The sequence below is a fragment of the Nomascus leucogenys genome, unplaced genomic scaffold, assembly GCF_006542625.1.
Source record: "Nomascus leucogenys isolate Asia unplaced genomic scaffold, Asia_NLE_v1 Super-Scaffold_241, whole genome shotgun sequence".
NCBI lineage: Eukaryota > Metazoa > Chordata > Mammalia > Primates > Hylobatidae > Nomascus > Nomascus leucogenys.
Genome location: NW_022095767.1, coordinates 3,627,795 through 3,639,631, shown reverse-complemented (window position 1 = coordinate 3,639,631; position 11,837 = coordinate 3,627,795). Strand labels below are relative to the sequence as shown.

General features: G+C 51.5%; 1 protein-coding gene across 7 annotated transcripts in view; it reads right to left on the bottom strand.

Annotated features, from left to right (window-relative positions):
• Positions 1 to 315: 315 nt before the first annotated feature.
• Positions 316 to 11,837, bottom strand: part of HNRNPM (heterogeneous nuclear ribonucleoprotein M) — a 44,156-nt gene continuing 32,634 nt past the window's right edge. For all 7 annotated transcript variants that reach the window (XM_030807890.1, XM_030807887.1, XM_030807888.1 and 4 more), the window contains 4 exons: positions 6,693 to 6,746; positions 3,032 to 3,834; positions 2,357 to 2,408; positions 316 to 739 (listed from right to left, as the gene is read on the bottom strand). In XM_030807890.1, the coding sequence (XP_030663750.1) occupies positions 576 to 739; positions 2,357 to 2,408; positions 3,032 to 3,834; positions 6,693 to 6,746 (1,073 nt within the window). In that variant the 3' untranslated portion in view covers positions 316 to 575. The remainder of the gene's footprint in view (positions 740 to 2,356; positions 2,409 to 3,031; positions 3,835 to 6,692; positions 6,747 to 11,837) is intronic.

The following is an 11,837-nucleotide window of genomic DNA, read 5'->3' as shown; positions in this document are numbered from 1 at the left end:
ACCTCCACCTCCCTCCTGGGTTCAAGCCATTCTCCTGCCTCAGCCTCCTGAGTAGCTGGATCACAGGCACGAACCACCGCGCCTGGCCTCAGAAGGCTCTAAACAGCCAAACGCTCCATTATCAGCCTGGGGATTACACACAGGAAGGCAGTTTCCAGGGAAGAGTCTCCCCCCATCTGTGGGCAGGCACCCACCCCTGGGGCCTCAGACAAACAAGAGAGGGGATGAGATCCCTGCTCCTTGGACTGGAAGCTCGAGTGACCCCAGCTCCCCACACCTCGGGTGGTTGCCCACACAGCACACACAAGCAGGCCATTTTCAGGAACCGGTATTTATTATCAAAGTCATATTCGATGTCAACAAGATGCCACAACTACAAAAAAAATTGCGCACATTGCAATCTCAATGCAAACAGTCAAATGGAACCCCAGTCATTAAAAAAGTAATTCAAATTACCCCAAAAAGCAACTGAATTTTTTAAACATCTTTATACATCCAGCCAACAAATTAAAATGGTTAACAAGAAAAAATACAAATTCAGAGGTCTCGTATCGATGTTTAAAAAAGGCAACTGCTTAAGCGTTTCTATCAATTCTAACGTCAATCTCTCGGCCACTGAGCTTCATGCCGTTCATCATCCGGCAGGCTCTCTCGGCCACCTCTGGCGACTCGAACTTAACTACACCACACCCCTTGGACTTCCCGTTCTCCATCTTGATGTCGGCGTACAGCACGTGGCCTGGGACAGGGAGGGAAGAAGAGACCACACTCAGTCCCCATTTTGTTAGATTTTGGTGGATATAGTCAAAAAGGAGAGGCCCTGACGCCTGAAGCACAAAGGCTCAGAATACAATGGCGAGAACCAATGACTACGGCCCCCTTGGCCACACTGCCATTCTTCTGCTAACAGAGCCTGCTCCTGCCCCATGAAAAACCTTCCTGGCGGATTCAATGCATGCCTTTACGCTTCAGAAAGCTCAAAAAAGGCGCCGTGTAAAGCCAGCTTTATAGGCAGAAAGTTGGCTATATATTTTACCAAGTCTTCATTTTTGATATGCCACCGCCCCTGGTTACAAAGCCATCCGCAATCCAATGGACATGTCTGTATTGTCCAAACGAAAGCCAGCAGGTTTCACTTATTCATTTGAGCACCCGTTAAGCATCCAGATACGCGTCAATGCTGTGGACAGAGCCCTAGAGGACAAAGGCTCTACTCCAGGAGTACCAAAAGTGCTAGGGCCACAATGCCAGACGCAGGAACTCAGTGCCTAAGAGAGGGCCCACGGCAGGTAGGGTGGAGGGGTCCTCAGGGGCAAGTTCTGAGTGAGTTTACACAGAAATGCACCAGAAAGAAGACTTGCCAGTAGTGGCTCACACGAGAGCATTGCGGGACACGTGCAGCACTTGCCGCTCAGGTTCTGGGACAGGAGGGAGATGGAGGAGGATGGGACCAGGTCTTCAAGGGGCTTGTGAGTCTGGACTTCGTCTTGAAGATACAGGGCCCCTCCAGGCATTGCAAAAGTGGGGGTTGGGGGTGCTGTGATCCCACTGGCCTTTTCAGAATATCTAGCTACAACGTGGAAACTCAGGAGTGGGGAAAGAGGTGAAGAATGGGGCAAAGAGGCAGATCATGACTCAACGGCTTGCCCCAAGAACCATGGAGAAGCAGCAATGGTGGTGAAATCAGAGCCACTGCTGAAACAGGAAGCGGGAGGACAGTGCGGAAGCAGCTGCCCAGCACTCTAGCTCAGGCCCCTCTAGCTAAAAAGAACAGAGGTGGTGCATGAGGGGTGCAGGCTCACCCTGGAGGGCAGGGAAGGAAGATAACTTGCTTTCAGCCACAGAGGGAGCCCTCCAGAAGAGTTGCCCGATGTGCCAGGAAACCACAAGGCCTTAGCCTCACCCTCACAGGAGCTGCTGTGTGCCCAGAGCCTGCAGCGCCTCCCCATGGCACCTGCTGGGCAAAGTGTTCTGAGGCCCCACACCAGCTGTGCTGAGGGGAAAGCGACCTCGTCTGGGATGTATTTATTTAGCCTTGTCACCTAGAAGCCAGGCGACCTCAGAAGGAAGACTCTCCCTGACCCATCTGTGAAATGGGGACACTACTACCTTGTTTCAAAAGCCTCAAAAAGGAAGAAAAAAGGAAATAAGGATGAAATGAGAACACAGTTGAAAACATGTGACACATCACAGGACACTCAACAACCTGCCTGAGCATTGGCGTGGGCAGAACATGGCAAGGCCATAGGTCCTGAGCCGATGGAGGGGGCTGGGAGGGAGGCTTTGCTGCTGACTCGGCTGCGTCACCACCACCAAACATGAGGGAAGCACCTAGAAAGCCGTTCCCAACACTTACCACACTCGTTGAATTTGTCCTTTAGCATCTTCCATGTGAAATCAAATGGGAGCTGAGGGGGGAGAAGAAAAGGGAGACTGATGTGTGATTAAACCAAATCCTAAGGCACGCTTTGCAGCTGGCTCTGAGGGCCACACTAGATTTCTTACTATGCAGAGAAGCTGGCTGCCCTTCAGACTGAGGCGATCAGCAGCGAACTAATAGATCCATGTGAGACAAGGCTGTGAAGCGGCACAGCCAGCTCCCTCCCTGGGGCTCTGCCTGTGGGAGCACCGTGTGGGATGGGACATTCGGGCCTGCGGTGCGCAGCCCACAGTCACTAAATAGTGGCTAAGCGTGGCTGAGCTGGGGAAAATAATTCCGTTACAGCCACTTCTTTCCCTGGATCATCGTGCAAGACGCAGTGCCTCTTTAAGCCAAGCCATCAGAAACTGGAGTCTCTGAGCTTAGAGTCTGCTCCACGTTCTAGCACAGTGGAGAAAGCAGCCCAGGCTCTTTCAGAATCCACAGTTCTCACATTCCTTACTTGTCCCACTAGCATAAAACGTTTGGGACAGGGGCAAGGAGGTGTGGTCCCCTTTAAAGGGTGCCACCTCTGACTTCATCCTGCTCATCTTTGCCTCCCCTGTCCCCTCATGCTCACCACCACCAAGAAGTTCCCCAAGAGCCACTTACATTTCTCACAAATATCTGGCAGGCCTTCCTGGCCACCCCAGGAGCATGGCCTCCAGCTCCACCAAAGGAACCTGCGAAGCTTCCTCCAAAGTTGCCACGCTCCATCTCAATGGCACGGTCAAAGCTGGCACCGCCACCGCCACCCATGGCCAGGCCCATGCGCTCAATGCCAGCACCCAGGGCCGGGCCCATGGCGGGGCCCATGCGCTCGAGGCTGTTGGCACCCATGCGCTCCAGGCCCATGCGCTCGAGGCTGTTGGCGCCCATGCGCTCCAGGCCCATCCGCTCCAGGTTGTTGGCGCCCATGCGCTCCAGGCCCGTGGCCATGCGATCCATCACGGGGCCCATGCGCTCCAGGCCAGCCCCCATACCTGCGGGCACCATGCGCTCCATGCTCAGGCCCATGCGCTCGATGGCAGGGCCCATGCGCTCCACACCAGAGCCCATGCGCTCAATGGTCTGGCCCACACGGTCGATGGGAGCGGCCATGCGCTCAAGGCCGAAGCCCATGCCGGCACCCATGCGCTCCACACCAGAGCCGATGCGCTCCATGGTCTGGCCCATGCGCTCAATGCTGGAGGCCATGTGGTCGAGGCCTAGCGGGCCCATGCGCTCAATGCCGGAGCCCATGCGCTCCACGGAGCCCATGCGGTCCATGACCAGGCCCATGCGCTCGATCTCGGAGCCAACGCGATCCATGCCATGGCCCAGGCCTGCGCCCATGCGCTCCATGCCGGCACCCCCGAGGCGGTCAATGCCAGGACCCATCCTCTCAATCCCAGGGACGCTTCCTCCACCTCCACCTGAAAACAGGGACACAAAACACAGGTGGGTGTCAAGAACTTGAGTGTGCGTGTACACAACACGCCAGACCACTTCAGCTCATGAGCATGGATCAGGGGTAAAGGCCCACCATAATTTACGATTAAGACACCCCTCAAATGTTGACAACAGCTACAGCTGGGTGGTGGGCACACGGGGGCCTCCCAGCATTCTCTCTGCTCTATGCCATAGCTGAGATTTCCATAACACAACTTCTAAAGAACACCCCTATATGTGTGTCTGTGAGGTGCTAGTTAGTGTCTGTGACAAGCTTTGTGAACCATGGACTTCAATTCCTGAGACCTCTGAGGTTTCTCCATCAGCAGACGCTGAGAAATACTCCAGGGGGAGGCATGGACACCCCCCACTCAGAGGGTCACCCAGGGTAATGAACAGGAGTTACGTGGAGACAAGTCAGAGTCACTCCCACCTTCCCCTCCCAGCCTGTCCCTCTAGGATGCTCTGCTGGGGGCCACTCTGGCTGCATTTCCTCAGCGCTCCCAGGGCACAGAGAAAGGATTTTTGGCCACACCACACACCATCAAGCAGAGGTCAAAAAAACACACACCGAGAGATCCTCTGTGTACAAATGCATACAGGTGGCCACTTTTGGGGGCCTTATTGTCAGGGAAACCAGACGACTTGCTGGCTTTGGAAAGATGTTGATGGCACTGCAGAGTGGGCTCTGGTAGCGACTGGGGGTAGTCAGCAGAACAAAGGGACGCCCCCACCTGTGGTGCTTGCAACTCTGGAAAGCAAGGGTCTGGCTCCATCAGCAAGGCCACCCCTTACCACGTGCCGAGCTTGGGGCTCCTCCCCAAAACCCTGTCGCTTGCCTCTGAGAGTGGCCATCAGCCCAGAGCCAGCCTGTGACTGACCCAAGCAGCCTAGTCAAAGATACCAATTCAAGAGGAAACTCAGCAGTTTCTCTAACTGGCTCTATAACTGACCACGGCCAAGTCTCTCTGCTGCTCCGTGCCTACTTCCTTAGCTGCACAGCAGCACAGTGAGCAGCAAAAAGCAGGCCCAACTTTAAGAATGTGTGACTTTCAGAGGGGAGATGTCTCAGAACTTCCCCACAGTACAAGGAACCTAGCGAGAATGGGCACTTTGCCCAAAGGTATCAGAAATGAGGTGGGGCGGCTGGGTGTGGTGGCTCACGCCTGTAATCCCAGTACTTTGGGAGGCTGAGGCAGGCGGAACAAGGTCAGGAGTTTGAGACCAGCCTGGCCAACATGGTGAAACTCCATCTCTACTAAAATTACAAAAATTAGCTGGGCATGGTGGCGTGCGCCTGTAGTCCCAGCTACCTGGGAGGCTGAGGCAGGAGAATCGCTTGAACCTGGGAGGCGGAGATTGCAGTGAGCTGAGATCATGCCATTGCCCTCCGGCCTGGGCGACAGAGTGAGACTCTGTCATTTAAAAAAAAAAAAAAAAAAAAAAAAATCTATTCATGTCTTTTGCCCATTTAAAAAATAAAATTAATAGATTTTGTCCTATTGGGCCAAGCACAGTGTCTCACGCCTGTAATGCCAGCACTCTGGGGGGACGAGGCGGGAGGATTACCTGAAGTCAGGCGTTTGAGACCAGCCTGGCCAATATGGTGAAATCCTGTCTCTACTAAAAATACACAAATTAGCCGGGCATGGTGGCGTGCGCCTGTAGTCCCAGCTACTTGGGAGGCTGAGGCAGGAGAATCGCTTGAACCCAAGAGACGGAGGTTGCAGTGAGCCTAGATCATGCCACTGCACTCTAGCCTGGGCGACAAAGTGAGACTCCATCTCTCAAAAAAAAAAAAAAAAAAAAAAAAAAAAAAAAAAAAAAGAAAAGAAAAGAAGAAAGAAAAGAAATGAGGCAGGGCAACTCCCAATGCCAACAGAAGCAAAAAACTGGGAGGAAATGGTGCTGGTGTGGAGCTCCAGAGCCAGCCCAACACAGAAGTCAGGAGGTGAGATGCCAAGACACTCAGAGGAAAAATCAGGCTGGAAAAGTACATTTGGGCCAGGTGTGGTGGTTCACATCTGTCATCCCAGCACTCTGGAGGCGTGCAGGTCACTTGAGGCCAGGAGTTTGAGATAAGCCTGGGTAACGTGTCAAAATGCCATCTCTACAAAAAATTAGCCAAGCCAGGCAGCACACGCCTATAGTCCCAGCTACTTGGGAGGCTAAGGTGGGAGAATTGCTTAGGCCTGGGCAGTCAAGGCTGCAGTGAGCTGAGACTGTGCTACGGCACTCCAGCCTGGGCGACAGAGCGAGACTGTCTCCAAAAATACTCCAAAAGTACATTTTTGTTCTCAGTATCCATAAAACTGTGTATGAATGAAAGATTCAGAACAAAATGTTTCCAGCACTCATCACTGGGCGATAGGGCTTCAGACCATACTTTCTTCATATTTTCCTATTGAGTACATGTATCTATTTTACAAGCATTTATTACATGTTGGGTGGTGTACTTTCAGTCTTCTCATCAAGTCTAAGGAAAATATATTTACTTTTAGGAATTTATAACGTGGAAAACAAAACCCCCAAATGAGAGGTACTCTAACAATGAGGATGGCCGGCCTGTGCGCAGCACGTGCGGAAGCACTCTTTCACATGCATCCACTCTCCACAGCATCCCTGAGGTAGGTACTATTACACCCCCATTTTACAAATGAGTGCTATGAGAAACAGTGAGGTTCAGTGACTTGCCAAATGTCACACAGCTAGAAAAAGGCAGACCTGCTCCCACCCCAGGCAGTCTGTGTCAGAGCCCGCACTTCTCACCACTAAGCTCTATGGTCCCCAGCGATAACGGCCTGTTCTAAAAAAACAAAACATCAAACTAAGCGGTTCCTACCTCCTCCCTGCTTTGCAATGATCTCTCCTCTCTTCAGTGCATTACTTAGGATTTCTAAGGAAATCAGGAAGAAAAAAAAATTAGCCAAATTTCTCTATAGCAATAGAAATGTGCTCATTACAGATTCCAAATACTACTAATAAAAATGACAAGATAAAGGGAAAGGGGTTTGAGAAACACACGCACAGACAAGATCATTTTACAAAGAACTAGGAGAGTCCTTGATGCTGGGTCACGATGCCAAGACCCCACATAGCTCCAGAGTCTGAGGCCCAGCATGCGGGGTCACCTGCAAATGCGCCCAGCAGAGAGAGGAGCCGTGTGCATTCATGAACTGAGAGCCAGAGCAAGAAGGGGGCCATCGGGTCTTGCTCAGCAGCAGTTTTCTAAAGCTAGTCCAGGTTCTCAGGACTGAGGCTTCCTTGCCTCACCTGAGCTGGAAACTAAACCCCCACCCCCATCCCAGCCAACTTCTTGTTCAGAAGACCGCCCAGCATCACCCACTTGGAGCCCACATTTATCCACCCAGAGGCACCTCTCATCATCATAGAGCAAATTAAAGCTGCAGCTCCACAGACAGCCTCAACACTAACAAATGAGCTCTGCGTGGAAATCCTTGAGCATGCCCGCCCTGCCTGAAATGAACTGGGTGTGCTGTGACTAGGCAACAGATAAGGTTTCAGGAAAATACCTAAATGCACCCCCCGCCAAGTATCCCAAACACAGTGCTGCTGCTCACTTGCCCACGGCTCACCCACACCTCCTTAAGGTTTATCTGATGCTATCACAGCGTTATGTTTCCAAGCTTCTGGTCCATCTTTTGCTATGTAGAAGACACTTGTACCCACCCGCTCTGGTCTCAAAGTATATGCTCAGCAACTTGGACATTAAGCCATGAGGCACATTTCAATTTATGACCATGGCCACAAAGCCATTAAAACCTGTCCCCTGGCCGCACAATGGCTCATGCCTGTAATCCCAGCACTTTGGGAGGCCGAGGCGGGTGGATCACCTGAGGTCAGGATCAGCCTGGCCCACATGGTGAAACCCAGTCTCTACTAAAAATACAAAAATTAGCCGGGTATGATGGTGGGTGCCTGTAATCCCAGCTATTTAGGAGGCTGAGGCGGGAGAATCGCTTGAACCCAGGAGGCTGAGGTTGCAGTGAGCCGAGATCGTGCCACTGCACTCCAGCCTAGGCAACAGAGTGAGACTCTGTCTCAAAGAAAAAAAACAAAAACAAAAAACAAAAAAAAAACACCAAACAACAACAAAAAAAGCACCTGCCCCCTACACAGTTGCTTCTTATATCCCAACTAACTGCCGTGGGACGAGGTGGGAAAGTTCACCAAGAGACACAGACTTCAGTCTACTGGCAGGTACAGCTCATTCTCCCGGAACGCCTGCGATCCTGCCCAGCATGCCTGAGCTGAGGCTGGCTTTCCAGACCAAGCTTGTCCAACACGTCTTACTTTGCTTTGTTCTGTTTTGGGCTTTTTGGTAGCCTGAAACCATGGTTTTTAAGTTTCTGTCTCTAGTAATAAGTGGAAAAGAGGGATGAGGAAGGGGCTTTACTGACCCAAACAGAAACCAACTGAGAACCCATGACTATATTCTCCCGTGCACACCCCTGAACTAGATCAAGCTTTCAACTAACACACCTGCAAGACACCTGCAAAAGCTTTCAACCAACATGCCACTGATTTGAAGAGAATGGCGGAATTCTCCCATCAGCATTCACAGGCCTCCCCACACTGACCACAACTGGAGCCTGTTCTGCCCATGCTCCTCCCCTGCCTCACAGAGACCTGCACCTCCAACCTCTGCACCTGACGCTGCCAGACGCTCTATCTGCACACACCTGCTGCCTGTGCCAAGCCCGCTGGGCCCTCTAGCAGAGCCGATGCCCTGAGCAGCAGCATCTAGAGCAGCGTCTGGCAACCCATGTCTCCACCAGCGTCCTCACTAGGCCACTTGGATGCACAGACCTCTGGTGCTGTCCCAAGCCACCCACCCTTAGTATCGCCTCAGCTACACCTCATCCTTGAAGGTCAAAGACCACAGGCCTATCCAAATTTTTGAAGCAGCAAGTACAGCTGTTTGCACAAAGGAGCACAAAGATCTACTGCCTAGGCACAGGAAGGGGCACCAAGTAGGAAAGCATTATGGAAAGGAGCACCACAATGATTCACCTCTCATGGCAAAGGACACGGGAAAGAGGTCAAGAATTGCATCTTGAAAAACCAACTCAACCACTCAGAACCTGACGAGATCACTTTACTCACGCAGGTCTGATCACAGCGGCAGCAGGGAATTCCGGGACAAAGAGATCACAGTCCCAATCAGAAAGAAGGTGTAACTGCAGCAGGAGGGGTGGCACCCTGCCAGTCAGGACAGGAACAGTTTCCTGTGACCATGTGAAGTGACCTCACAGGCAAGAAGCCCACATCCACCTCTCTGTGTACCACTCATGTGCCACTCCAGAAAGCGGAATTAGGCGAGAGGTGCCGCATAGTGGCAAGGAGCTGAAGGCTCTTAGCAAGAAAAAGTTCCTACAGAAGTAAAGATGCCTTTTTTTTTTTTTTAATTTAGAGACAGAGTCTCACTCTGTCGCCCAGGCTAGAGTGCAGTGGTGCGATCTCAGCTCACTATAACCTCTACCTCCCAGGTTCAAGCAATTCTGCCTCAGCCTCCTGAATAGCTGGGATTACAGCACGCACCACCCACATCCAGCTAAATTTTTTGTGTTTGTAGTAGAGACGGGGTTTCACCATGTTGGCCAGGCTGGCCTCGAACTCCTAACCTTGTGATCCACCTGCCTGGCCACATGCCATCTATTCTTGCCATAGCTATCCACAAATTAGTATTTGCAGGCAAATGACAGTAAGTTTTAATGTGTGTTTTTTTTTTTTTTTTTTTTTTTTTGTTTTTGAGATGGAGTCTCACTCTGTCACCCAGGCTGGAGTGCAGTGGCGTGACCTCGGCTCACTGCAACCTCCGCCTCCCAGGTTCAAGCAATTCTCTGACTCAGCCTCCCAAGTAGCTGGGATTACTATGGGCACCCGCCACCATGCCCGGCTATTTTTTGTATTTTTAGTAGAGACAGGGTTTCACCACCTTGGACAGGCTGGTCTTGAACTCCTAACCTCGTGATTCACCAGCCTCGGCCTCCCAAAGTGCTGGGAATACAGGCATGAGCCACCGTGCCCGGCCAATAAGTTTTAAAATATTTTTCTGGCCAGGTGCGGTGGCTCACGCCTGTAATCCCAGCACTTTGGGGGGCCGAGGCGTGTGGATCATGTGGTCAGGAGTTCAAGACCAGCCTGGCCAAGATGGTGAAACCCCGTCTCTACTAAAAATACAAAAAATTAGCTGGGCGTGGTGGCACACGCTTGTAATCCCAGCTACTCCGGAGGCTGAGGCAGAGAATAGCTTAAACCTGGAGGGGCAGAGCTTGCAGTGAGCCAAGATCGCGCCACTGCGCTCCAGCCTGGGCGACAGTGAGACTCTGTTGCAAAAAAAAAACAAAAATTTTTTTTTAAAAATACACCACCAGCCAGGCATAGTGGCTGTTGTTGCCTATAACCCCAGCACCTTGGGAGGCCAAGGCGGGAGGATCACTTGAGCCCAGCAATTTGTGACAAGCCTGAGCAACATACAGAGACCCTGTCTCTACAAAAAAATCAAAAAATTAGCTGGGCATGGTGGCATGTGCCTGTGTTCCTAGCCACTCAGAGGCTGAGGTAGGAGGATTGCTTCAGCCTGCTACAGTGAGATCGTGCCCACTGCACTCCAGCCCAGATGACAGGGCAAGACTGTCTTAAAAAAGAATCTTGCCCCTCTGATGAGCTGAAGGACGAATCTCATGACTACTTTCTAGGGCCTTCATAAATTTGAAGAATACAGCTAATATAAAATGGACATCAACAGACCTGGCGTGATGGCTCACACCTGTAATTCTAGCACTTTAGAGGCAGGTGGATCACTTGAGGTCAGGACTCAAGACCAGCCTGGCCAACACAGTGAAACCCTATCTCATTAAAAATACAAGAAAATTAGCTGGGTGTGGTGGCGCACCCCTGCAGTCCCAGCTACTCAAGAGGCTGAAGCAGGAGAACCACTTGAAACTGGGAGGTGGAGGCTGCAGTGAGCTGAGATCGCACCACTGCACTCCAGCCTGGGCAACAAAGCGAGACTCCGTCTCGCAAAAAAAAAAAAAAAGAAAGAAAGAAAAAAGAGGAGGAAATCGCTGTCACCTAACCAAAACTGAAAAAATAATTTCTCTGCATACAGATAGGCCTAAATACTCAAGACCTTCCAACTTTAGAAAACCTCTCGGCTGGGTGCGGTGGCTCACGCTTGTAATCCCAGCACTTTGGGAGGCCGAGGCGGGTGGATCACGAGGCCAGGAGATCGAGACCACAGTGAAACCCCGTCTCTACTAAAAATACAAAAAATTAGCCGGGCGTGGTGGCAGGCGCCTGTAGTCCCAGCTACTCGGAGAGGCTGAGGCAGGAGAATGGCGTGAACCCGGGAGGCGGAGCTTGCAGTGAGCCAAGATTGCGCCACTGCACTCCAGCCTGGGCGACAGAGCGAGACTCCGTCTCAAAAAAAAAAAAAAAAAAAGAAAACCTCTCCCTCTCTAGTCGGTCTAGATGCCTCTTTCAAAGGCATCAGCAAGTGCATGACTCACTCCATCCTGCTAACTGGACTGGACACCACAGCACCCTGGGGTAAGGAAACTCCTGCCCCAATTAGCAGGGCCTTGAAACACGCTCCAGGCCTAGGGAGCCAGAGGGTCATGAAACACTCTCCAGGCCTAGGGGGCCAGAGAGTCAAGTATACGCAGCAGTTTCCATTCCCACAGCCTGCACAAGCCTTATGCCAATTTTTTAAAAAGCCATCTGAAAAGACTTAAAGATAAATAATGCTACTGATATAGCAATAAAACACTAAAAGATCTAAAGTTTTTACCTAGGTCTAAAACAACATCTTTTTTAAAAGCTTAAGAAAAAACAGCTGACTCTAAGAGAGCAGGGACATCAGGTGAGCCCTGGCAGCCTGCACCCCAGAGGGCGGACACCAGCCACTGAGGCCCACAGGGCCTTCTTACCCATTCCTCTGCCAAGAGGCTCCCCAAAGCTT